This window comes from Staurois parvus, unplaced genomic scaffold (assembly GCF_062004578.1).
Source record: "Staurois parvus isolate SC_StPar_1 unplaced genomic scaffold, SC_StPar_1.0 ptg000143l, whole genome shotgun sequence".
Lineage (NCBI taxonomy): Eukaryota > Metazoa > Chordata > Amphibia > Anura > Ranidae > Staurois > Staurois parvus.
The window spans coordinates 2420279-2445310 of record NW_028317939.1 but is presented as its reverse complement, the minus strand read 5'-3'; the positions used below and the strand labels follow the sequence as shown (position 1 = coordinate 2445310).

The 25032-nt window shown below is 45.6% G+C and overlaps 1 protein-coding gene across 1 annotated transcript in view; it reads right to left on the bottom strand.

Moving 5' to 3' along the window:
* The window catches only part of LOC149465140 (vomeronasal type-2 receptor 26-like), a 97739-nt gene extending 73012 nt beyond the window's left edge, over nt 1-24727 (bottom strand). Inside the window, exon 1 of the mRNA XM_089673628.1 lies at nt 24677-24727. Within this exon, the coding sequence (XP_089529754.1) occupies nt 24677-24712 (36 nt within the window). The 5' untranslated portion in view covers nt 24713-24727. The remainder of the gene's footprint in view (nt 1-24676) is intronic.
* Nucleotides 24728-25032: the final 305 nt, after the last annotated feature.

Genomic DNA, 25032 nt, shown 5'->3' with positions numbered 1-25032 from the left:
GTGAGGGGCGAATATTCAACATCAGCAGGGGATCAAATATGTATTTCCTTCACTGTATTCTGCTACGTCTTTGGTGAAAATAACCCAAATCAGTATTTAATATTTAGTCTGTAGGGAAGTTATAGAGTTCACAAACTATGGTATAGATCTGAATATTGATCAATCCTGAAGTACTGACGGCCAATCTAATTTCTCGAGGCCCAGCAATGTCAGAATAGTACAGATATCCCCCAAATGACCCCTTTTTGCAGAGTAGACAGTCCGACGTATTTCATAAGAGGCATGGCGAGTTTTTTGAAGTTGTAATTTTTCTGTCATAATTTTTCGGAAAATTAAGAAATTGAAAAAAATATTTTCACAATTTTTTTTTACATCCTGTCAACAGTGCAGTACAGCATCATCATATAACTGGCATGGCGGTGATCAGGGACAGGAAAATTACATTTTTAATTTTTTTTATTACTTTTTTTTCTCTTGTTTAAGATTTTTTTTTTTCAGTTTACACTATGACCAAAGTAGTATAATGTCAATAGAGTAACATTGTACTACTTTGGGGAAGTGATAAGTATTTTTTTTTTTTTTTACACAATTTGATTGCTTATAGCAAAGAATTTCTTTGCTATAAGCAAGCATTTAACTGAATTAAATCAATTCATTCAGGGTTTTTTTTGTTGTGATTAGCTGTGATTTGCCATGGCTAATCACATGACACAGAGGGGCTGTGATTGGCCCAGCCCGTGCATGTGATCACTGTGACCATTCACAGCTAGACACACTAGTATACAATGGATGGCATGAAAGGAAGCCATCCATTGTATACAACTGTCATGTGACCTGCTGTGATTGGTCACAGCAGGTCACATGGTACTGGCAGTACACAGAACTGTCATCGGCCCTGTCCGAGGTACACAGCTGGCGAAAGGTCTCACCACAGCGCGGCCCTGCGGGCATGTGCACAGCGGGATCTGGGAAGGACATCATATGACGTCCTACTGGAGGGATGAGAGGCTCGCCGTCATTTTACTATAGGCCGGGTAGGAAGTAGTTAAAGGATATGTTCACCTTTAAAAAAAATGCACATCTTTTTTTCAGGTAAAAAAAATGTGCATTTCTTATGTTTGTTTACTAGAAGCCTGTAAAGCATTGCACTCGCGATCAGCAGATCATGGGTGCAATCCAGGACTCCTGCAGGCTTGCCAGTGTATGTACTCATACATCGTACAGGCAGACAGTTACACAATGACAGGAAGAGTCAATGAACTACCTAGAGCGCTCAACATTGCCCTGATAGTTCACTGAGAACTACAAGTTGATGGCCACAAAGGCTGCCGATACTTGAAGTCCATCCATTCAAAGAAATCTGTGAATGAAGGACGCGGCCGTGTGGGCAGAGACCGTGCTCTATTTAAAAATGGTGCCCATGCGCTATATTATAAAATGTTGCAAATAATTCATGTTTCTTCATAAATTTAGGACAACATTTATACTGCGACATTTCTTTGGTAAAACTAGCCAAATCAGTGTATATTATTCAGTCAGAAAGTAAAAGAGTCTACCAGCTATGCTACGTAGCATTGACAATGATCAGTCCAGTTGACTGCCTGTCTCAATTCTTGAGGCCCTAAAATTCCAGGAAAGTACAAATACCCCCCCAAATGACCCCTTTTTGGAAAGCAGACAGTCCACGGTATTCAGTAAGCGGCATGGCAAGTTTTTTGTAGTTGTAATTTTTTTCCCACAATTCTTTAGAAAATAAATATTTTTTTCTTTCACAAAAATGTCATATTAACAAGTTATTTTCTCACGCACGGCATAAGCATACTTGCAATTACACCCCAAAACACATTCTGACATTCCTCCTCCTCCACAAGTTTTTGGGGAACGTGGAAAGAAAATGTATTTAATAAACATAAAACATACATAAGTGTAGCACTGCCCCCTTAGGATTAGATGAGTTTTTTGGGTCCCTCTAAAGCTCTGTCCAGCCAGGCAACACACATTTTCTTCCACACTCTGCACACTGGAGTCAGAAAACATTCTTTGATCTTGGTTTTGTAATTTTATTTAGGGGTTTAGAACTCGGATGGGGTTGAGGGGTGCCTGGCATGCCCAAGGGAACTGTGAACTTGAGGACAAACTCCTTAGAAATTATGTACAGATGGGGACAAAAATAGTTTCTCCTTTAAGAGCATTCCAGCTCTCTCTGGTGTACCTCCTCAGACTCAAGATGAATCCTCCTCTTGACCCAGCTGTACTGGGGGTATTCCCTGGGCAAGGGTACCCAGAAGCTGCCAAGTTAGCACAACAGATGAGAAGCCAGTTGAGTTTTTCACCTGACTGCCCTCTCCCCTTATGTGGTCCAGGGGGTGTAAGAGTACTCACACTGTCCTCCTGTCAGCCTAGGAGGGTGGTGGCTGCCTTGAGCCCTTTCACTGGGCTGGCTCCTTACCTGCTGTTCAGGATCTCCCTCCTAGAACATGGTGAAGTGGACACTCTCACATCCAGAATCCTGCCCATAGGTGAGCCCTCTTCCCTGGGCCTCCTCCCAGGCTCCACACTCCAGGTCCTCAGTCCATCTTCCATCAGACACTGACCAATTTCCTCCCAGTCCTGTATTAAAGTTTGCCTTGGCCACCATGCCCAGCCTCCTGCCAGAGGATTGGCCAGTGTCCTTCAAGTATGCAGATCTGAGCTTCCTCCCCTCCTCTGCCCCTGTTCCAGAAAGTTCTGCAAGTTGCCATGAAAGTGGGAGAGCTCCAGAAGCTCTGACCTTAATAACCTCCCTAGCCTAACCCGAGTTGAACTCCTGCCCCACTCATGGGTTGATTCATCCCAGGCTGCTACTCAGCCTCTATCTACAAAAAAAACAAAACAAAAACAAACCCAGCCTATCTGGCTAACCTGGAGGACATTATATAAGTAATAAAAAATAGTAATAAAAAATATTACACAAAGTTCTGATTGTATAATGATTATGCAATGAGCCCAACATTTCAACCTCAGTAACTCAAAAACCCCTAACACTGTATAGAAACCAATGTACAGTAATGGTCGCCTCTGTAAGAGTGCTCAGTGAATATAACATAGTGTAGCTTTACCTACAGTAGTTCCTGGTCCTAAAATCCAAGCAAGTCTAACCTATTGGTACACGGCTGCCCCCATAGTGCAATGCTATGTTCACTGGCCAGGAAGTACAGGAGGCTGAACAAGGGGGAAACAAAAGAAAACCTGTAGTTTTAGTAAAGCAATTTTCTGCAGAAAAGAGCATTGGTCCAGGCAGCAGGCAGAGACTGGTCAGCAACACCCAAAGGAACTGTCCAGGCAGCAGGCAGGGATATGATTCAACAACATGTCATGGTCAGTACAGGTATACAGTTCAGGGCCAGTACAGGCAGCAGGCAGAGATATGGTCAACACAGCCAAAGTATTGGTCCAGGCAGCAGGCAGGAACATGGTCTATAAACAGTTCAGGGTCAGTACAGGCAGCAGGCAGAGACCTGGTCAGCACAGTAGAAGTATTGGTCCAGGCAGCTATCAGGAACATCTTCCATAACCGTTTGCTGCCTGCAATGTAAAAGAGGACGGGCAGCAGCAAAAGACAAAGCAACCTAAGAATACATCACTCTGGCTGTACCAATACAGAAGGGTGCTGAATGCCCGAATGTGATGGAATACAGATTCTTGTAAATGGGACCCGGAGGTCGTGTGATCACTATGCAATCACATGATCACAATGATAGCGAAGCTGTTATGAATCAATCTGGAGAGCTGTGATTGGCCCTCAGCTCTCACATGGTACATGGGCCAATCACAGCACCATGTACCATGTGATCATCTCTAGTCAAAGATCACTATTATTTTGAACTGTCATGAACTTAACCCATTTATGACAGCAAGCTTTGTATTGCAGGATCAATAATCTTTATTGCTCCGGCAAAGCAAAGTGTAATAAAAAAAATAATCACTGCTCATCTCCCCAGAGTAGTACAATATTACCAACTGCATTAAAAAAAAAAATAAAAAATGTAAAAAAAAAATAAAATAAAAAATACTGTATTGAGAATTTAAAAAAAATTTTTTTAAGGTTTTTTTTTTAAAAAAAACAAAAAACAACTTGCCAACTGCCTGCCCACAACCTGCGGGCGAGTGGTGGATCTGGGCAAAGCGACGTTCACTTTCTATTTCGGGGAGCATCTGCACCCCCATTGCTCCCCTCACTCCTGTAGGTCCAGGGAAAGAAGAGAGAACGCCGCACTGTTAGTAAAAGCACTACATTTTACTCACACGTTAGATTAGCACATATAACCCTTTGATCGCCCCTATTAAACCCTTTGATCACCCCGTCACCCAGCCAGTGCCATTAGTACAGTGTCAGTCTATAGAATTTTTCACTGATCACTGTATTACTGCCATTAGCGGCATCAGATAGCATCAGGGTCTGTAAGCTCCCCTCCCAGCCAGGGTCAGCAACAAAGTGCCAGTCCCCCAATGTATTTCCACTGTCTTTATTGGTTTTATCTCGGTTCAATAAAGTGGATTGTTTGGAGTGCAGGCGGTCAGACTTCCTTTCTTCTCATCTATGCAGCACACGAGCTGGGCTAGCACCTACAGGAGGAGTTGTGCTTGGAGATTGGGAGTCTCTCTACCTTGAGCAGCAGTAACCACAGCTGCATCCAAGCCTCACATCACCAAGTGCAACAGAAAGCATAGAATGCAGTGGCCCCTTCTTGTTCCAACATGACTGCCCACCAGTACACAAAGCAAGGTCCATAAAGACATGGAGGAGCCAGTTTGGGGTGGAGGAACTTGACTGGCCTGCACAGAATCCTGACCTCAACCCCATAGAACACCTTTGGGATGAATTAGAGTGGAGACTGCGAGCCAGGCCCCCTCCCCCGACATCAGTGCCTGACCTGACAAATGTGCTTCTGGAAGAATGGTCAAACCTTTCCATAGACACCCTCCTAAACCTTGTGGACGCTGTTATAGCTGCAAAGGGCGGGGCCAACTCAATATTGAACCCTAAGGACTAAGACTGTGATACCATCAAAGTTCATGTGTGTGTGAAGGCAGGTGGCCCAATAATTTTGCCGATATAGTGGAACACCTGTGACCGTATGAAAGGTGAGGTGATCGATGGACGCTGTGTCACCTCGCATTCGATCATAGCTGGGAAGATAAGGTGAAGTCCACTCTGGGTTTTCTTGGCCACAATGGCAGAGGTGGTTCCGGACCGGATTTAGTGGTCCACTGATGAGCACCAGCAGGTGGTATAAATAAGGCAGAGCTGGAGCAAGAAGTTGCTCTTGGCCGGGACTCAGAGGGTCATATCTTAGTGAGCTGTGGATGAAAGGTTGCATTGTGCAAGAAAGGAAAAGGTTTTCATACTGACTTCATTTTGTGGGTGACGGGGAGAAGCCCTTCACCTTTGAGAGAGGAATCTCCTATGTTTAGTCAGTGCCTGGATGGCGAGGGTTTATTTTCTGTTTTGTATGTTTATGATGCTTGCAACCTTTTAAATAAAACTGATCACAAGTCATATTTTGTTTAAGAATATTTATTGGGTTTTAACAAGGTAAAACAAATCAAAGTGGTGAGACAGTTATGACACAATTGCCACATCATATCCAGTCAGAGAGGTAATGGTGCGGCAAATGATATATACTTCGCATAATGAGAGCAGTTGCTAGAAGGCATTCATATAACACCAAGGTCTAAAGTTTGCATAAGTAAGTAATGAGGAAAGTAGTATATGAAAGTGGTGGGAAAATAGCTTATGTGTAGAGAAAGGGTAGATAATAGCCAGTAGAGAGTGTGCGTTCGGGAAGTAAGATGATGATGTGATTTGCCAGTAGTTGCTGTTAGATGTTTAAGATGTCACAGATGTCATCTGCTATCCACCAATAACATACCAAAAGAGGAAATGTCCATAAACTTGGGAGCTGGGATTGGATAAGAGGGTAAGGGAGGGGGAGAGAAAGAGGACAAAAAGTGTGAGGGGTGGGAATTAAGAGCAGATGAAATAGTCTGAGTGGTTAACTTTGTTGAGATTGTTGATGAATGATGGCGAGAACGATATGAGAGCTGAAGAAAGGGAAGAGGAGTAGGGAGGTAGTACCCGGGGACCTAGTTAGACTAGAGAGAGATGAGAAGGAGGGTATCAGGGAACGAGAAGATCACCACAGCGCATGAATCTGCGCATCCACAGGATTCCAACAAGGCATACAGGCAGGCGGGCACTAGGACCCATGCGCGCCTGTCACCAATGACGGCGCCGAGCCAGCACTAGGACCCAGGCGTGCCTGTCGGCGCTGGACAGGCTATTTAAAGAGCACCTCGGTGCTAATTCAGTGCTGCTGGTTTTCAGCTCCCCCTGTGTCCTGCTTGCTCCTGAATGTTTCCTTGTTGCTGACCCGGCTTGTTCCTGACCCAACTCCGATTACTCTCCTGCTCCTGGTTCCTGACTTTGGCTCTGTTCCTGACTCTGCCTTCTCCTACTGATTCTGCACCTCGCTGCCCGACTGTTGATGACCCTGGCTACTCTATGACCCTGCTTCTGTCCTGTGTCCTGGCTACCTACATTGCCCTGCTGCACATCGGGCATTGCCTCGAACCTGCTCTGTCTGCTACTCTGGTACCCAAATCAGAGGATACTCTGTCTACCAAAGTCATGATCTGCAAGAGCCGCAAGCAACCACCACTGGCGCTCTTGTCCCCCTGGTCCCTAGACTTCCTCTGTTCCAAATTCAGCGGGGTCAGGGCTAGTGACACAAGTGAGGCCGACTTGTCAATTCAGTCTCCTATCAGGTACGTGACAGAGGGGAAAGGAGAAAAGGAAACCAGTGGTTTCGGATTCCGCCATAAGTAATGTGGAGGAGATGTCATGCTTCAGTTGACTAATGTAGGTCTATGTTATAATGATAGTGCCTAGTGGGTATATGATCCCGAGTTGAGAGGTTAAACATAGGGTCAAGATACAGTTGAAAATGGAGGTAGAGAGGAGATGAATGGAAGAAGAGGAGGAGGTCAGTAGAGATAGAACATTGCACTATAATAGCTTAGAAATTGATATCAAAGTCAACTAATCCAGTAGACAATAGCTCTGATACCACAGGATTCTTGGGAGGTTTCAATGGACGACTTAAGAAGCCGGGAGTCTGGAGAAAAAAATGCCTACTCCTGTGCGGATAAGGATCCTGTGATATAGGATTCCCATTTACAGAAATAATAGGACTTGTCAGGAGAACCAGAGAGCACACAGAGACAGATTGCACGGAACCCAACATGCTTTTATTGGGGAGGTTTTTGGAGCACAGGCAACAGTTCCTTTAGTCCACAGATCCACACCAGACACAGCAACACAGTACAGTTCTTTGGAAGGCAATATGGAACAACAGGGGTATGGTAATCCACAGGGTTAATCCACACAGGAGGCTCCAGACAGGGAAGGGTTAAGTCCAGGCAGGTTCAGGGAGAGCAAGGGGTTAAGTCCAGGCAGGTTCGTGGAGAGCAAGGGGTTAAGTTCAGGCAGGGGAAAGATCCAGCCAGGCAGATTCACGGGGACATCAGAAGATTCCTCCACAGTGCAGGGATTCCAGGCAGCACAGACAGTCCAGGAGATGAGGAAGAGGAAGAGGGATGGTCGGATGAGAGAAGCTGGCCCTCTGCACAGCCTTCCCTCACACACGCAGACAGGAGAACACACAAGGGTTTTCCTGCTCTCTCTTAAGTATAGAGCTGGTAACTGGATGCTTCCTGTCGGGTTACCATGGCTACGGACCCTGTCTCCCAGGTTTCCAGACCTGCCCAGGGAGCTCAGGACTTTGTGCATGAGGGTGGAAGGGAGGAGAGGGCCTGTTTGTGGATTCCTTCAGCAGGAGGCCAAACTGCAAGCCAGGGGGGTGTGGGGCTGCTGAGGGCTGCCTGTGTCAGGGACACAGAGGACAAGAAGTCCAGCATGAACGGGACAGAAGAGTGAGAGGCTGCTGAGGAGTGGGGGGTGGCAGCCAGCAAGCCTAGAGGATGGGGAAGGAAGGACCAGCTCCATGACAGGACTCCTTTGAGGAAGTCAGGGAGGTGATTAGATTGAGTTTGTCAAGGCATAGAAGAGAGTTGAGCTCTTGTTTGATGTCCATCAGGGTTAAAGGACAGTTTGAGACCCATTTCCGGAGAATGGCCCGTCTTGCTATTAGGAGGATTGTGAATATCCAGGGTTTGTTATTTCTGAAGGATGACGTTTGAGAGGAGAAGAGACCAATGACTGGCTGCTCCACTTATTTGAAGAGAAGCGGTAGTGGGTCAATGGGTTATGAAGTTGACCACTTGTTTCCAGGGCAGAGCCAGAATCTGTGGTGTAGTGATGGTTTTTGACTTCCACAGAGAGGGCAAGTAGATAGAGCCAGGTCATTTTTTGAGTAGAGACAGGGCATATACAGTAGGCATGGTGAAGAATCTTAAGTTGTTGTTCATGCCAGAATTCATTGTGATTGAAGGCACATGTGGAGTTGAAGCCTGATAGTAGTTGGTCAGCTGTAAATGCATTATTGAAATCTTTGACCCAGGATTTCACAGCATTGAATGTCTTAAAAGGTTTGGCATACATTAGATTCAGAGGTCTGTATATGTTCGATAAGTTATACTTTCGAGAGTTTGCCAAGACATCAATGAATGTTGTCTGAAATCTAATAGACTTAATAGGTGCCACGGAGTTGACAAAGTTCCTTACTTGAAGCATAAAGAAAAAGTGATGTGCTGGTAGTCCGTAGGTTTGTAGGATGCTGTTGAGAGGTTTTGTCAGGAATGGACCTGCCAGTAATGGTGGGACTCACCTGCCTTGTGGGCTGCAGTACCAGGGCTGGCCAGAGGGTGCTCTCAGCAATCAGAGAATCAACCCTGCAGTCAGCCAAACACCTGAAGCTGATTACGGAGGTGTATTTAAGGGATGGCCAGACCTGCAGTCTGTGCCTTGGTGTGTGTTTTTCCATGGGCCCTGTATCTTGTTACCTGCATTCCTGTTACTGTTCCTGTTCCTGCCTGACTGACTTGTTGCCGACCCTGCTTGATCCTGACCTCTGCTGACTCCTCCTGTTTGATCCCTGGCTTGTGACCCCGACCATTCTCTGCCTGACCCCCTGTACCTACCTGCCCGTTAGTTGCTGTACCCGGCTCATGACCTGACTACTCTCTGCCTGCTCCTCCTGTTCCTACCTGCCCGATTGTTATTGACCCGGCCTGCCTGACTACGCTTGCATTGTATGTATTGTTATCTGTGGGTGGTTTGGTTCGTTTGCACTTTGTTTATGTTTTAGTATTGCACTGCGTTTTGTATTGTTAGTATTAATAAATTATATTGTTTATAACATATCTGAAGGCTGCGTTTCCCTGCGTCAGTTCACATACCTCTGGTCATACCCAGAGCCCTGACAGGTTTTGGGGAACCTGTAGAGGTGTCATATAAGTGTTGTACCAAAGTTAATTCTTGAACTAGTAAAATATCATAAGCATCATAGGATTGCGGGGGAGAAAAGGAAGGTTTATGATGGACAGGAAGAAAACGAGAGAGCCACGGAGAGACCCCCAGTTTATGCCTGACTTCCCTCCATGTAATAAGGGTATCGCGGATAAGCAAACTATGTTTCAAGTGGGGTGGAAGAGAGTTAACATTGGAATGTAGCAAGGCCGAGAGATCGAAGGGATGTACTAATGCAGATTCAATGTTGTGATTGGAATATTTGGAAGATTGGTTGAGCCAGTCTAGACACATACAGAGCAGACATGAAAGATTATAGGCTCACACGTTTGGGAGACAGGATCCTCCTTCGCTTCGTGGCAGGAATAATTTGGCAAGTGCTATGCGGGGGCGTTTGCCTTTCCATAAAAATGTTGAAATTGCCCGAATTAGCCTCGTTATGTCACTGTGTTTAAGGAGAAGAGGTATGGTCTGGAGTGGATAGAGAAGTTTCAGAAAACTCACCATCTTAAAAAGGTGTGATCTGCCCAGGAGTGAGAGCGGTAGATCCTTCCACATTTCTAGTTCCCCAATGATTTTAGTAATCGTGGGCACATAATTTAGCTCATATAGAGATGAAGCTAGTTTTCCTATCTTTATGCCTAGATAAGTGATATGCTTGGTAGCAATTTTAAAGATCGAATTTTGTGTCCAAGCCGGGAGGCGTGAATGGAATAACGGAAGCACCTCACTTTTAGAGAAATTTATACGGAGCCCTGAACAAAGGCGGAAAGATGAGAAAATATGTTGAACGTATGGTAGGTCAAGAGAAGGGCACGAGGTAAAAATAAAAATGTAATCTGTAAACAAAGCAAGTCTCAACTCCTGTTGTCCAATTGTGATGCCATGGAGGTCAGAGTGAAATAATAGGAAGTGTGTTAATGGTCCCAGGGCCAAGTTAAAATGTAAAGGGGATAGAAGGCAGCCCTGTCTAGTTCCCTTGTGAAGTTGGATGGGGTTAGAAATGTGGCCTGCTGCTATGACCTGGGCTGTTGGGGATGAATACATGGCTTGGATCAAATGCATAAAAGGGCCCTCAAATCCAAACTTCCGTAGTGCTAAGAAAAGCTATTCTAAGTTGACATTGTCCAATGCCTTTTCGGCATCTAATGAGACGATTGCTGCGTCTTGAGGTGTGTCGTTAGAGGCTTGACTCAGGACAGATATCACCTTTCGAATATTTGAAGCTGCCGAATGACCCTGCACAAACCCCGCTTGCGAAGGATGGATAAGAGTAGGTAGTATAGTTGGTAGGCGAGAGGTGATAATTTTTGACGGGAGTTTTGCATCAAGGTTTAGTAGGGATATTGGCCGATATGATCCAGGTTCCACCAGGTCTTTGTCTTTTTTGGCAATCAATTTAATGTGGACTTGAAATCCAGAGGGAAGGTAGTCTCCTCCTCCCTGAATGGATTGGAACACTGATTGTAGGGCAGGGGAAAGGGTTTCGGGCATGAGTTTGTAAAATTTGGCTGTATAGCCATCTGGCCCTGGGGCTTTACTGATCGTAAGTGATTTAATGGCTAGGGATATATCTGCCTGAGTGATGGGACCATTCAGAGCTTGTAGTGCAGTTGGGTCAAACTGTTGCAACGAAATAAGATCCAGGAAGGAAGTGGCCTTAGCAGTGTCTATAGGATCCGAGCCATATAGAGTTTGGTAGTAATTTTCTAAAATGGAAATAATGTCTAAAGGGTCTCTTTTTAATGTTCCCTGTGTATCCCTCAGAGATGCAAAGATGGTAGGTGTGAATGGGTTTCTACATAACCGTGCTAACAGTTTGCCAGGCTTGTTGCCGAAGTTATGAAATTGCAGGTCACTAAGGGATTGGTGTGTGGCCTCTTGAGCTGCTGCCCATGTATCAAAGTGCTTTTTGGCCTCTGACCATGCTTTCTTGGTTTCGTGAGAGTTGAGACCTGCCAAGTCTTTTTGTGCCTGTCTTAGAGGCTTGCTTCTGTGTAATTTCAGAGGTTTTTCTTGTAGGTGGATGTAAACGCTATGATTCTACCTGGTAAGTGTTGGTTATGTGTTAGAGAAGACACTGGTAGTGATGAGGAAGAATTCTGGCTTTACTTGTGTGGCTTAAGTTGCAAACATACAGAGCACATTTCAGCAATGTATACCAGTGATGGCAGACATATTACTTCCTGAAGAGATGAGAAGAAGAAGGAAGAGGGAGAATCAACAAGTCTTACACATATGCACAACTAGTGACCTTAGTGTACAGTGCCATCTACTGGTCAAGTGATATTAACACAGAAATAATATATACAGTACATTATGGTACATGCTGTTGCATTCCCAACACCCCTTCTCAACGGCATGTGCATAATTATATGACATTTAGTCTCTTTTGTAGAAAACAATGACATTCCCTTGGTGTTTTCGCTTCCTTTGCATCTTGCATGTGAAAATGTTCTAACATTTCTGTAATTTTCTGACTTTGGTTAAGAAGATAGCTTCCATCCTCTTCCCGCTCTATTTGAATTCCTAGGTAGTGAGTAATGTTCCCCAACTCTTTAATTTCAAAATTTTCTTTCAGTTTGTGAACTATTTGGTCATAGTCCCCTTCTTGTTCAAAACACATCAAGATGTCATCGACGTATATTAGGATGTATGTCCATTTGTTCTCTTGATTCTTTGAATACAGACATGGATCTGCTTTACTTTTTGAGAACCCTTCTTTTCTGAGTATTTCGTTCACTTTTTCATTCCATGCTCTCGCCGCTTGCTTGAGCCCGTAGATGCTCTTTTGCAGTTTGCATACAAGGTTCTTTTCTTTCTCAAATCCCGGTGGCTGTTCCATGTACAGATCCTCCTTGATGTCTCCATACAAAAAGGCAATTTTGACATCTAGGTGCTTTACTTGCATTCCCTTTCCAGCAGCAATACCAAGGAGTGTTCTTATGGTAGAATGTTTCACAACTGGAGCAAATGTCTCATCATAATCTTCTCCAAATTTCTGGGGGTATCCCTTGGCAACTAATCTTGCTTTGTATCTATAGATGTTTCCTTCTGCCTCATATTTCTCTTTAAAAGTCCATTTGCTTCCGATGGTTTTGCGACCAGGAGGGAGTTCTGTTAGTGACCAAGTTTTATTTTCTTGAAATGATTTTATTTCTTCTTCAGCTGCTTTTCTCCACTGATCGGCTTCCCTTCACGGCAAAGTTTCTATGTCTTCCCAGGATGTTGGCTCCTGTGTTTGATGTGTTTTAGCAGCATATGATAACCTGCGGGGTGGGATCCCTTTTGTCATTCGAGAAGATCTTCTGATTTCTTGTTGTTCAGTGGGTTCTATTGGATCATTGATTGTAAGTTCCACTTCTTGTTCTGGCACTTGTCCTGCTTCGCATGGGTCAGTGTCTCTTGCCAATTCAGCGAATAAATCCTCTCCACATGTTTCAAGAATTGTATTATCTGGTGCTTCACCTTCATCAAAATAAACACTGCGGCTTACTGTGACCTTGTTGGTCTTTGGACAAAGGATTCTATATCCCTTACTCTGCTCACTGTAGCCCACCAGATTGCCTTCTATGGCTTTGTTCTCCAACTTGGAGCGTTTCTGACTTGGAATGTGGGCATATGCTTTACAGCCAAATACTCTGATATGTCCTACGTTAGGTTTTGATCCATTCCACATTTCATATGGTGTACTCTCAATAGCTTTTGATGGGAGCCTGTTTTGTAGGTATGTTGCAGTCATTATTGCTTCTCCCCAGTATTTGTTAGGTAAGGCAGCGTCCGTAATCATACATCTTGTCATTTCTACAAGAGTGCGATTCTGTCTTTCCGCTACGCCGTTTTGCTCAGGAGTGTATGGTACGGTTGTTTGGTGTACAATACCTTGTTTCTTTAGGTATGATTCCATCTCTTTATTCATATATTCCCCTCCATTGTCAGTGCGTATTATTCCAGGTTTCCTTTGAAACTTGTTGCTTGTCATAGCTACAAACTCTTGAAGTTTTTCTAATGTCTCACTTTTGTGCTTCATTAGATACGTTATTGTGTACCTGGAATAATCGTTGATGAAAGTCAATAAATATCTGTTCCCGCCAGGTGTGATGGTTTTCATTGGTCCGCACACATCACTGTGTATCAGTTCCATGGGTTTAATGGTTTTACTCTGACTGGTCTGTGGAAGAGAGGTTCGGGTGGCCTTTGCTTTGATGCAACACATGCACTTGCTGAGTGTGTGGCAAGGCAATATTTTCGTGTCTTCTGATAGACCTCTCTTTGCAAAGTCCTTTATAGCTTCTGGGTTTCGATGCCCCAATCTTCTATGCCACAGGTGGATGCACTTGTCATGTGGGCTATGAGTTGCCGCATTAGCCTTCTCACTTTCAGTGACGAGTTTGTACAGATGTTCATTTAATCTTCCTCTTGCTAGAATTTGCTTTCCATTTTGAATTGTGCATTCATTACCTCTGAACTGCACAGTGAGTCCATTGCTTGCAAAAGTTTTAACTGATAGGAGGCTTCCTTCTAGGCTTGGAACATATAGAACATTCTTTACAAGGATGCTCTGCTTGCCCCCTGATGGCGTTTTGCAGTTCAGAAATCCCTGACCTTTACCTTCCGCTGTAATACTTTTCACATTTGCTAGGAAGACTTTATCTTTTACACTAAAATCAATTTCTGTGAAGAATGTCTCGTCGCTTGTCATGTGACTTGTTGCCCCTGAATCAATGTACCATCCATGTGGGGTACTATTCTGAGTCACTTTAAAAGCACCACTCCATGATGCACTTTCATTTTCTTGCATGACTGCTTTAGCTCTTTCTCTTGTGGGTAGCTTCCGCTTTCGCTGCTCAGCTTTCCAGATTGAACAGTTCTTTTTCAGGTGACCGGCCTTTTTGCAGCGAAAACATACCCAGGTTTCTTTGCTTTGTCTTATGCCTTCACCTTCAGAGCTGCCTCTGGTCTCTCGTTCTCTTCACTATGCAAATTTTCCTTTCTACTGCTGTATTCATCAATTCATTTTCCCTTAACATGTTCTAGCGTCAGTTCAGTTTCCGGTCTAGTTTCTAGAGCATTTATAAGGGCACTGTATGATTCTGGAAGGCTGCTTAGCAGTAGTGCCACAACATGGTTGTCTTTCATTTCTTCACCTATTGCACCCAGCTGGTCCACAATTTCTAGCATAGCATTTACATGTTCACCCATTTCCTGCCCTTTTTCCAGCCTCATCTTATACAGTTTGCGCAGCAGATATAGTTTACTGTTTAGGTTTGCACGTTCATGCAGTGTTTGTAATGCAGTCCACATACCTTTAGCTGTGTTTTCTTTCCTTATATGAATGAGTTGATCGTCCTCCACTAACAGGCTTATGACTGCTTTTGCTTGCCTGTTTCTCCTGTCCCATTCTTCCGGGTTGTCATTGGGTCTGTGTGTATCTAGTACCGGCCACAAGTCATCTTTGGATAACAGCATTTCAAGCTTAAACTTCCATAGCTGGTAGTTGGTATTGTTGAGCTTTGCTATTGTAAACTTCATATCTGAAGCACTTGCCATCTTTCAGTGAATTGGATACAGCTCTTGTTTCCTCACACAGGAATTGGTAGGATTGTAAATGCAGCACTTACTTGCTTGTAGTTCTCCTTTTCAGTGTCTGGAGCTGGGCCCATAACCTGTTGGTTATGTGTTAGAGAAGACACTGGTAGCTTGTGATGAGGAAGAATTCTGGTTTTACTTGTGTGGCTTAAGTTGCAAACATACAGAGCACATTTCAGCAATGTATAACAGTGATGGCAGACATATTACTTCCTGAAGAGATGAGAAGAAGAAGGAAGAGGGAGAATCAACAAGTCTTACACATATGCACTAGTGACCTTAGTGTACAGTGCCATCTAGTGGTCAAGTGATGTTAACACAGAAATAATATATACAGTACATTATGGTACATGCTGTTGCATTCCCAACAGTAAGAACGCCTTGCCTGTCTCCCAAAAGAGATTGGGGTTTGTTTGGTGCTCTGCATTTGTGTCACAGAACTCGCTCCAGGTGGTATTTAATACCCGGAGTAAGTCCTGATTTTTTGCCAGGAAGGAAGGGAAACGCCATGTACGTGAGTGTTGGTTATGCTGTGTGTGTTGTATGGATGTAGAAATCGGGGAGTGGTTGGAGATCGCTATGACGTGTCTATTAGAATCCTTGATGTTTTGTAATAAAATGTCATTGATGAAAAAGTAATCAATCCTGGACAGAGTATGATGGACGAGGCAGAAGAAAATTTTCTTCCTTCTGCATGAGTCAGACGCCAAACGTCCGTGAGTTTTAATGCTTCTGTGAAGTTGTTCAATAGCGTGTGTGTTGGGGGGATGGGTAATTTGGGACCGAAGGTTTTAATTTATCTTCCTGTGCGTTCATATATTGTTTAAAGTCCCCTCCCAACACCAATGGAAGGTGCATAAAGTTTGATAATTTCGAGAACAGATCTTGGAAGAATGGCTTGGGTGAGGAGTTCGGGGTGTATATGTTAACCAATACCAGTGGGGAGGAGTCTATTTTATTGTGTGCAGCGATGTAACGTCCCTCCTCATCTGTAGCTAGCGTTACAATGTCAGGAGTAAGACGTTTATGTATGAGGAAAATTACTCCTGCTTTGCCACTGGGCGAGGGTGATCCCAGCACCTGTCCCACCCAGTTTTTTCATGCGCGGAAAGTCTGTTTGTTTTAAGTGAGTTTCTCGGAGAAACACGATATCTGTTTTCATACATTTGAGATGGCGAAGGATGGCCATGCGTTTATGGGGCGATCTCAAACCCTTAACATTCCATGATACTACACGAGTCATGAAAATGTGAATATGAGGGTGTTCAGAAGAGAATTCAAATCTTCTCTATGTGTTAGCAGTTCAGTGGACTCATCACCGTGGTCCATGTTCTCTCGTTGCATTGTAAGAGAGTAGGGTGTTGTGGGGTCTCCGGGTAAGGGGAGAATAGTGAAAAGAGAGGAAAGAGAGAGAAGGGAGAGGGGGAGAAATACAGATATCAGGGTGACCCAACAGGGTCTATTGTAAAAATAAAAGTAACAATAAACTGCATAGGCATCATGAACTTCACATTATTCCGCATGTTGTCTCCTATCTTTGGCCTGTGTTACTGGAAATGATAGGGTGTAAATCCTGCACCGCGGGTTGTATAGCCAGGTACAAAGAGAGGAGGGCCCCGATAGTGGCACGGACCACCAGTGAAGGATGGGTCAGCTCACCCTATTATCAACAGCAGCGCAGCAGCCAAAGAATATACACCCCGTTCCAAATTATTATGCAAATTCTATTTAGGTGTCATAAAGATTAAATATTTTGTTTTTCAGTGTAACTCATGGATGGCATTGTGTGTCAGGGCTCTTTTGATCACTGAAAACAATCTGGGACACCTGTGATTAGATTGGCCGGTGAGCCCAATTTAAGGAAAAACTACTAAAGGAGGGCGTTATTATTATTATTATTATTATTACATCGAGTTTATAAAGCTCCAAAGGGTTTGCTCAGCGCTGTACAATAGGGGGACAATACATGGCACAGTACAACAAAAACAGACAGCGTACGAGGGGTAAGAGGGCCCTACTCTTTCGAGCTTACAATCTAGGAGGGAGGGGGTAGTGGAACAATAGGATGTGGCTGAGGGGAATGAAGTGGCTGAGGTGGATGAAGTGGTGGGAGGAATGAGGGAGAATGGCCGTTAGGTGAGGGTGGGGTAGGCTTCCCTGAAGAGATGGGTTTTGAGGGAGTGCCTGAATGTGGGGAGGGAAGGCGACAGTTGGATGGATTGGGGCAGTGAGTTCCAGAGGATAGGGGAGGACCTGGAGAAGTCCTGCAGTCGTGCATGGGAGGAGGAGACCAGGGAGCAGGATAGAAGGAGGTCCTGTGAGGAGCGAAGGGTACGGGTAGGGCGGTACTTGGGGATCAGGTTGGTGAGGTAGTTAGGGGCAGTGTTGTGAACGGCTTTGTAGGTCAGGATTAGAAGTTTAAATTTGATGCGTTGGGCAATCGGGAGCCAGTGGAGGGAGAGGCAGAGGGGGGTGGCAGAGGAGGAGCGGGTGGTGAGGTGGATGAGTCTGGCCGCTGAGTTCAGGATGGTTTGGAGCGGGGAGAGCCTGCACTTGGGTAGGCCAGTGAGAAGAGAGTTGCAGAAGTCCAGGCGTGAGATGATGAGGGAGTGTACAAGAAGTTTGGTGGTGTCTGGGGTGAGGAAGGAGCGTATCTTGGCAATATTGCGGAGATGGAGCCTGCAGGTGTTTGTAAGTGATTTGACATGAGGCAGGAAGGAGAGGTTCGAGTCGAGAATGACGCCAAGGACTTTGGCTTGCGGGGTGGGAATGATAGTGGTGTTGGTGGTGGTGATGGATAGGATGGGGGGGGGGGGTGTGGGCAGGGGGAAAGACGAGGAGTTCGGTTTTGGAGAGATTAAGCTTGAGGAAATGGAGCGACATCCAGTCTGAGATGTCGTTTAGGAGGTGAGTGATGCGGGCGGAGATAGTGGGGGTGAGGAGAGGGGTGGAGAGGTAAATTTGGGTGTTGTCAGCATAGAGGTGATAAGTAAAGCCATGGGAGTGTATGAGTGTGCCCAGGGAGGAGGTGTAGATGGAGAAGAGAAGGGGTCCAAGGACAGAGCCTTGAGGGACCCCAACAGAGAGGGGGAGGGAGGGGGAGGTGGCGCCATTGTAGGTGACGCTGAAGGAGCGTCGGGATAGGTAAGATGAGAACCAGGAAAGAGCGGTATCTCTGATGCCAAGGGAGAGTACTTTATTAAGGAGGAGGGGGTGGTCGACTGTGTCAAAGGCCGCAGAGAGGTCCAGGAGAAGGAGGACAGAGTAGTCGCCCTTGGCTTTGGCGTTTAGTAGGTCGTTAGTGATTTTGAGGAGGGCAGTTTCGGTGGAGTGTAGGGGACGGAAGCCGGATTGTAATGGGTCAAGAAGGTTATTGTCAATAAGGTGGGCGCTTAGGCGATCGTAGACTATGCGCTCAAGGAGCTTGGAGGTGAGAGGCAGCAGGGAGATGGGTCTGAGGTTGTTGGGGTCTGCAGGATCCAGGGAGGGCTTTTTGAGGATGGGGGTGATATGTGCGTGCTTTAGGGGGGAGGGGAATGCGCCAGTAGAGAGGGAGAGATTGAAGATGTGGGTGAGGGAGCGGATGAGGGAAGAGGGGGGTGACCGGAGGAGTTGAGAGGGGATAGGGTTCAGGGGGCAGGTAGTGAGGCGGGCATTTGAGAGGACCTTGATGACTTCCTCAGTAGTGACAGGGCTGAGGGAGTGCAGTGCAGGGGGGGTTACAGTGGGCGGGGCCTTGGGAGAGGTGGAGGGCAGTGCGGTTGTGAGGGCAGAGGAGGGGGGAGAAGAAGGGGTGAGGAGGCTAGGTGGGAAGGTAGATTGCGAGTTGACAATGTCCTTACGGATATCATCAATCTTGTTACGGAAATGGGTGGCAATCTCGTGGGCGGTGAGAGAGGTACTGAGTGGAGGAGGGGGGGGAGAGAGCAGGGAGTTGAAGGTGGAGAAGAGTCGGCGGGGGCAGGAGGAGAGGGTGTTGATTAGGTTAACAAAGTAGGCCTGCTTGGTGGCGTGGAGGGAGGAGGTGTAAGTGAGGAAGGCAGATTTGTAGAGGGAGAATGCGTGAGGGGACCTGGTTTTCTACCATAGTCTCTCCAGAGCGCGACTGCGACGTTTGAGGCGTTTAGTGCTGTCATTCTGCCATGGTTGAAGCGGTCTGGGTTTGATGTTGCGTGTGGTTAGGGGTGCTAGAGAGTCTAGGGCAGCTGACAGTGAGTCGTTGTACGTGGTGGTGGCTATGTCAGGACATGACAGTGGGAGGATGCTTTCGTGTAGGCGGTCGGTGGCTGAGTGGAAGGGGGCCGGGTTCAGGTTGCGGAGATTGCGGCTGGTGATGGTTTGGCGTTTTTGGGGGGGGGAGTTGGGGGAAGGGAAGATGGAGAACGTGATGAGGTGGTGGTCAGAGAGAGGAAAGGGGGTGTTAGAGAACTGGTTGAGGGTACAGAAGTGGGAGAAGACGAGGTCCAGGGTGTTCCCTCCAATGTGGGTGGAGGATTGCATGTGCTGTGTGAGCGCGAAGGAGGAGGTTAGGTGGAGGAATTGGGAAGTGGCCGGGTTGTTGTCGTTGATGGGGATATTGAAGTCCCCGAGGATGATGGTCGGTACCTCAGAGGAGAGGAAGAAGGGGAGCCAGGCGGCAAAGTTGTCCAGGAAGTGGGGTATGGACCCAGGAGGTCTGTAGATCAATGCGATCCTTAGGGGGGTGGGTGAGAAGAGTCGGATGCAGTGCACCTCAAAGGAGGGGAAGGATAGAGAGGGTGGGTTAGGGAGGACCTGGAAGGTGCACAGCGGTGAAAGGAGCAAGCCGACACCACCACCTCTGCGATCGCTCAGTCTTGGCGAATGGGTCCAGATGAGACCTCAATGGGTGAGTGCCGCAGGGGAAGTGGAGTCGGTGGTCTGTACCCAGGTTTCGGTGACTGCTAGGAGGTTTAGGGAGCGGGAGATGAAGAGGTCGTGGATGGCGGTAAGTTTGTTGTAAGTTTCAGGGCGTTCCACATTAGTAAGCAGAGCGCCATTTTCAAGCAATATGGGGAAGAAAAAGGATCTCTCTGCTGCCGAAAAGAGTGAAATAGTTCAATGCCTTGGACGAGGTATGAAAACATTCGATATTTCACAAAAACTTAAGCGTGATCATCGCACTATGAAGAGATTTGTGGCTGATTCAGAGCACAGACGGGATGGTGCAGATAAAGGCACATTGAGGAAGATTTCTGCCAGATCCATGCATCGGATCAAGAGAGCAGCTGCTAAAATCCCATTACATAGCAGCAAACAGATATTTGAAGCTGCTGGTGCCTCTGGAGTCCCACGGACATCAAGGTGTAGAGTCCTCCAGAGTCCTGCAACTGTGCATAAACCTTCTATTCGGCCACCACTAACCAATGCTCACAAGCAGAAACGGCTGCATTGGACAGAAAATACATGAAGACTCATTTTCAAACAGTCCTGTTCACTGATGAGTGCCGTGCAACCCTGGATGGTCCAGATGGATGGAGTAGTGGATGGTTGGTGGACGGCCACCCTGTTCCAACAAGGCTGCGATGTCAGCAAGGCGGTGGTGGAGTCATGATTTGGGCCGGAATCATGGGAACAGAGCTGGTCGGCCCCTTTAGGGGCCCCGAAGGTGTAAAGATGACCTCTGCAAAGTATTTGGAGTTTATGACTGACCACTTTCTTCCCTGATACAGAAGGAAGAACGATGCTTTTCATAATAAAATCATCTTCATGCATGACAATGCACCATCTCATGTTGCAAAGAATACCTCTGTGCCAAGTACCTGATAGGAGACTGAATTGACGAGGTCGGCCTCACTTGTGTCATTAGCCCTGACCCTGCTGAGGTTAGAACAGAGGGAGTCTAGGGACCAGGGGGACAAGAGCTCCAGTGTTTGTTGCTTGCGGCTCTTGCAAATGATGGCCTGGGAAGGCAGTGTATCCTCTGATTAGAATACTGTAGTAGCAGACAGAGCAGGTTCTGGGTAATGCCGGATGTGCAGCAGAGCAAGTAGGTAGCCAGGACACAGAACAGGAGCAGGGTCAAAGGAAGCCAAGGTCATCAACAGTCAGGCAGCGAGGTACAGAATCAGTAGAGAAGCCAAGGTCAGGAGCAGAGCCGAAGTCAGGAACCAGGAGCAGGAGAGTAATCAGAGTCGGGTCAAGAACAAGCCGGGTCAGCACCAAAGGAATCGCCCAGGAAACAAGCAGGACAGGGGGGGGGGGGGAAGCTGAAGACCAGTCAGCACTGAATCATCACAGAAGTGCTCTTTAAACAGCCCGCCCAGAGCTGACAGGGTCCTAGTGCCTGCTCGTTTTGTCATTGGTGACAGGCATGCCTGGGTCCTAGTGCCCGCCTTTCCATATGCCTTGTCGGGATCCTGTACCTGCGCAGATTCATGTGCTGCGGCGATTTTCTTGTTCCCTGACACTCTGCATCAATGGCTGCTATGGGGATAAAAGGAGAGAAAGTCATGGTGTGGTCTCCATCCTCCCCCGACCTCAATCCTATTGAGAACCTTTGGAGCATCCTCAAGCAAAAGATCTATGAGGGTGGGAGGCAGTTTACATCCAAACAGCAGCTCTGGGAGGCTATTCTGACATCTTGCAAACAAATTCAAGCAGAAACTGTCCAAAAACTCCCAAGTTCAATGGATGCCAGACTTGTGATCTGCTATCAGATAAGGGCTCCTATGTTACAATGTAACGTGACCGCTTCAAATGTTTACAAAGTTACAATGTTGTTAAAAGTTTGATTGAAATAGCTTTTGATTTCAGTAAATATGCTGCAAACACAACAAATGACAATTTTCAGTTCTTTAAAACCTATAAAGTGTTTTGAAACTTCCTGTGCGGAATAATTTGGAACAAAAATCCTGTTATCATTAGGAGGTTTGTTCAATAAAATGTGAATTGTTCTCTTAATAGTTGATAACATGAGAATTATGCCGACTGTTATTTACATCAATTATTGAGGGAAATGAGAAAAATATAATTTGCAGAATAATTTGGAACAGGGTTTAGTAAGGCATTACACATACATCAATTTGAAAAAGAAAGAACAAGAACCCGAGATCTTGAGAAATATCTGAACATCTCAGCTGGTTAAGAACAATATGAGACAATTAAATACTTTAACATAAGGTATTAAATACCAATAAGAGGGTATTGGAATGAGGTGGGCATCGGCCGTCAGGAGGGTCTTTGCTTTGCCGAGGTATAGTTGGCGCGTTGGCGCTTTGGTGGTTCTTTTCGTGGACTGGGGTCTTGTGGTGAATGCTGTGGTTGTTGAGGGCTTTGTTTAAAGCTAACATTCATGGATGGTGAGCTTCCATTTAGAAATAATGGTGGCAACCGGAGAGGATGCAAAATGACTGACTGACTACTCTATTGAGTTAAAATACTTCCTGTATAGATCTTCCACACACAATGCAATAATGTCAGCAGATGTCCAGATACATACGATTCTGACTGGTGTAATAACAACTACATAAAGGACATAGAAATAATAAGGCATCGCCCCTTTTGAGGATATATATTTATATGAAACACGTTAAGGAGGAGCCCCAACACCCGGAGACGCCAAGCCGCTGGATCACGGAGGTCGGGCGGCCATTATAACTACCTCACTGGTCAGTAACATTGCCAGCACGGGTCCTTTTTTTATGCTAGATGATAAGTACCATTGCACTTATATCATCATTTTTTACTACATGTATGTGTATTTTTTATACTACTATATTGATTTCATTAAAGTTACTTTATGTCATACTACACTATGAGGCCCCCCCTTTTTTCTGGATCTATTATGAGCACCTAACCCTCAGGACCCAAGTTTCATCCACTTCGGAGGTTGAAACTTATTCCATGACCAGACCATCCACACTACCCTGGAGGGGATCCCTGTTTCTAACTGGAAGAAGCTTTTAACCTCCTGACCAGACCAGAGGCTCCTTATCAGATGGAAGTCTTTCATTTTTGGATATATTATATGCGCACTCATATAATATTTCTGGTGAGTTTGCATTTCTGCTAAACCTTTGAGCACACTACTGGATAAGTTCTTCATAGCTCTAACTTCTCCTGTCCGCACCCATGGAGTGCGCTATGAAAATATAAGAATATCTAGGACTGTTTTCACCATCGAGCCTTTAATATATGATTTTTAGCATCTAACCACTTCCGCCATCCAACATCTAACATATGATTTTAATATCAGGACTTTATTCATTTGCGGTTTTCTATGTATTTATTTATTTTATGTCATAAGCGCTGCACTATTTTTATTTCTATGTTTGTGAATTTTTTGGAGGATTTGTAGTTTTCCTTTTATTTGTGCATTTGCTGCTATTTAGGTTAGCACTCGCTAACAATATTTTGTTTTAACTACATAAAGGAGACTTCCACAAATGGCACAGCTTATTTACTTACAGCTCCTTATTGCTGAGCTAATATTTTGGGCAATAGATCCAAAGGCAATTCTAAAAACCTACCAAATGAACATGCTGAGTTCATACCACCTGGAGTGTTCTCTCATTCAAGCAACTAAACCTGTTAAGCAAAACGGTGGACCCAGAAGGATTTGTGGATAATAATCACTGAATAATTTCCCCAAGTTGCAATGTTCTGTGAACCCCAATTATTCAGATTTCTGGTATTCTGATCTGCACTCATTCTGGAAAAGTAAATCTAAAATATTCCACCCAGACTGTACAGAGCCATCTATTGAACACACCATAATACATATGTAGTTCCTTCTAGGCTAGCTAGATAGAATTTTTGTTAGAGAAGCGGCCTGGGATGAGCCAGCCTGGGAATGATGTAGTGAGTTCACCTCAGGATAAGCTGGGAGGCTCTACAGGTCAGGGCTTCTGGAGCCTTCCCACCCTTTCAGAAATGTCTGGCACTTTCTGGAAGAGGGGTGGAGGAGGGGAGTAGGCCTGGATTTGCATATTTAGGGAACTTGGCCAATCCCCAGGCAAGAGGCCAGGTAATGTGGTCAAGGACAGCCCTTAAATGTGGCAGAGCCTGAGCAGCAGAGTTTGTTGTTGGAATCGAGTCAGGTGGAAGATGGACTGAGAGAAGGTGCTGGAGTGCAGAGCCCGGGAGAAGGCCCCAGGGAGGGGAGCCTACCTACTGGCTGGATGCTGGACAGAAGGATCTCCACTGTGCCACAAGTCTCCTAGGGAGGACAACCTGTCAGCAGGGAAGGAGCTAGCCCAGCGTAAAGCTTGAAAGCAGCTACCAACCCATTGAGCTACAGGACAGGACAGTATGAGTACTCCTCCACCCCCTGGGCCACAGACGGGAGAGGGCAGTCAGGTGCAACACCCAACTTCTTCTCATCTGAGACTACTTAATTGCAGATCTTAGAATGCCTTGCCAAGAGATACCCTCAGGACAGCCGGGTGCAAGAGGAAGGATTCATCTGGGGTCTCAGGAGATACAACAAAGGGGACTCCTTAAATTAGCTGTTGCTGATGTTTGTTCCACATTTTGTACAGTGTGTGCTAAGAAGTTGTCCTCAAGTTCTACAGTTCCTTGGGCATCCCACATACCCCTAGACCCCATCCAAGTTGTTGTAGTGCTACACATACATAATATATGGAAGTGATCACTTACCTGTGTATACCGATACAGACTGAGCAATTGGGCCATCGCAATATTCGAATAGAAAGTACTGTCACCAATAAAACCGGCCACTTCTCCGTCTCCCTTACAGTAATAGTTGGGAGCTTCCTTCTCTCCAGACAATATCTTCATGACATATCCCAAAGTTTTCATTGGATCAGAACAAGTATTATGTATATGATAGCCCAGGGTGACATTGGGCAGAAGATCGGGGTTCTGGTTTATCTCATCGACAGCAGTAATCATCGCCAAGATGCTTTTGTACTCTTCAATGTCAACACTGCCAGATAATGAGAGGTTTTAAAAATGAAAATGGTTACTTCTGAGAGGACAGTTTGCCACAGCCC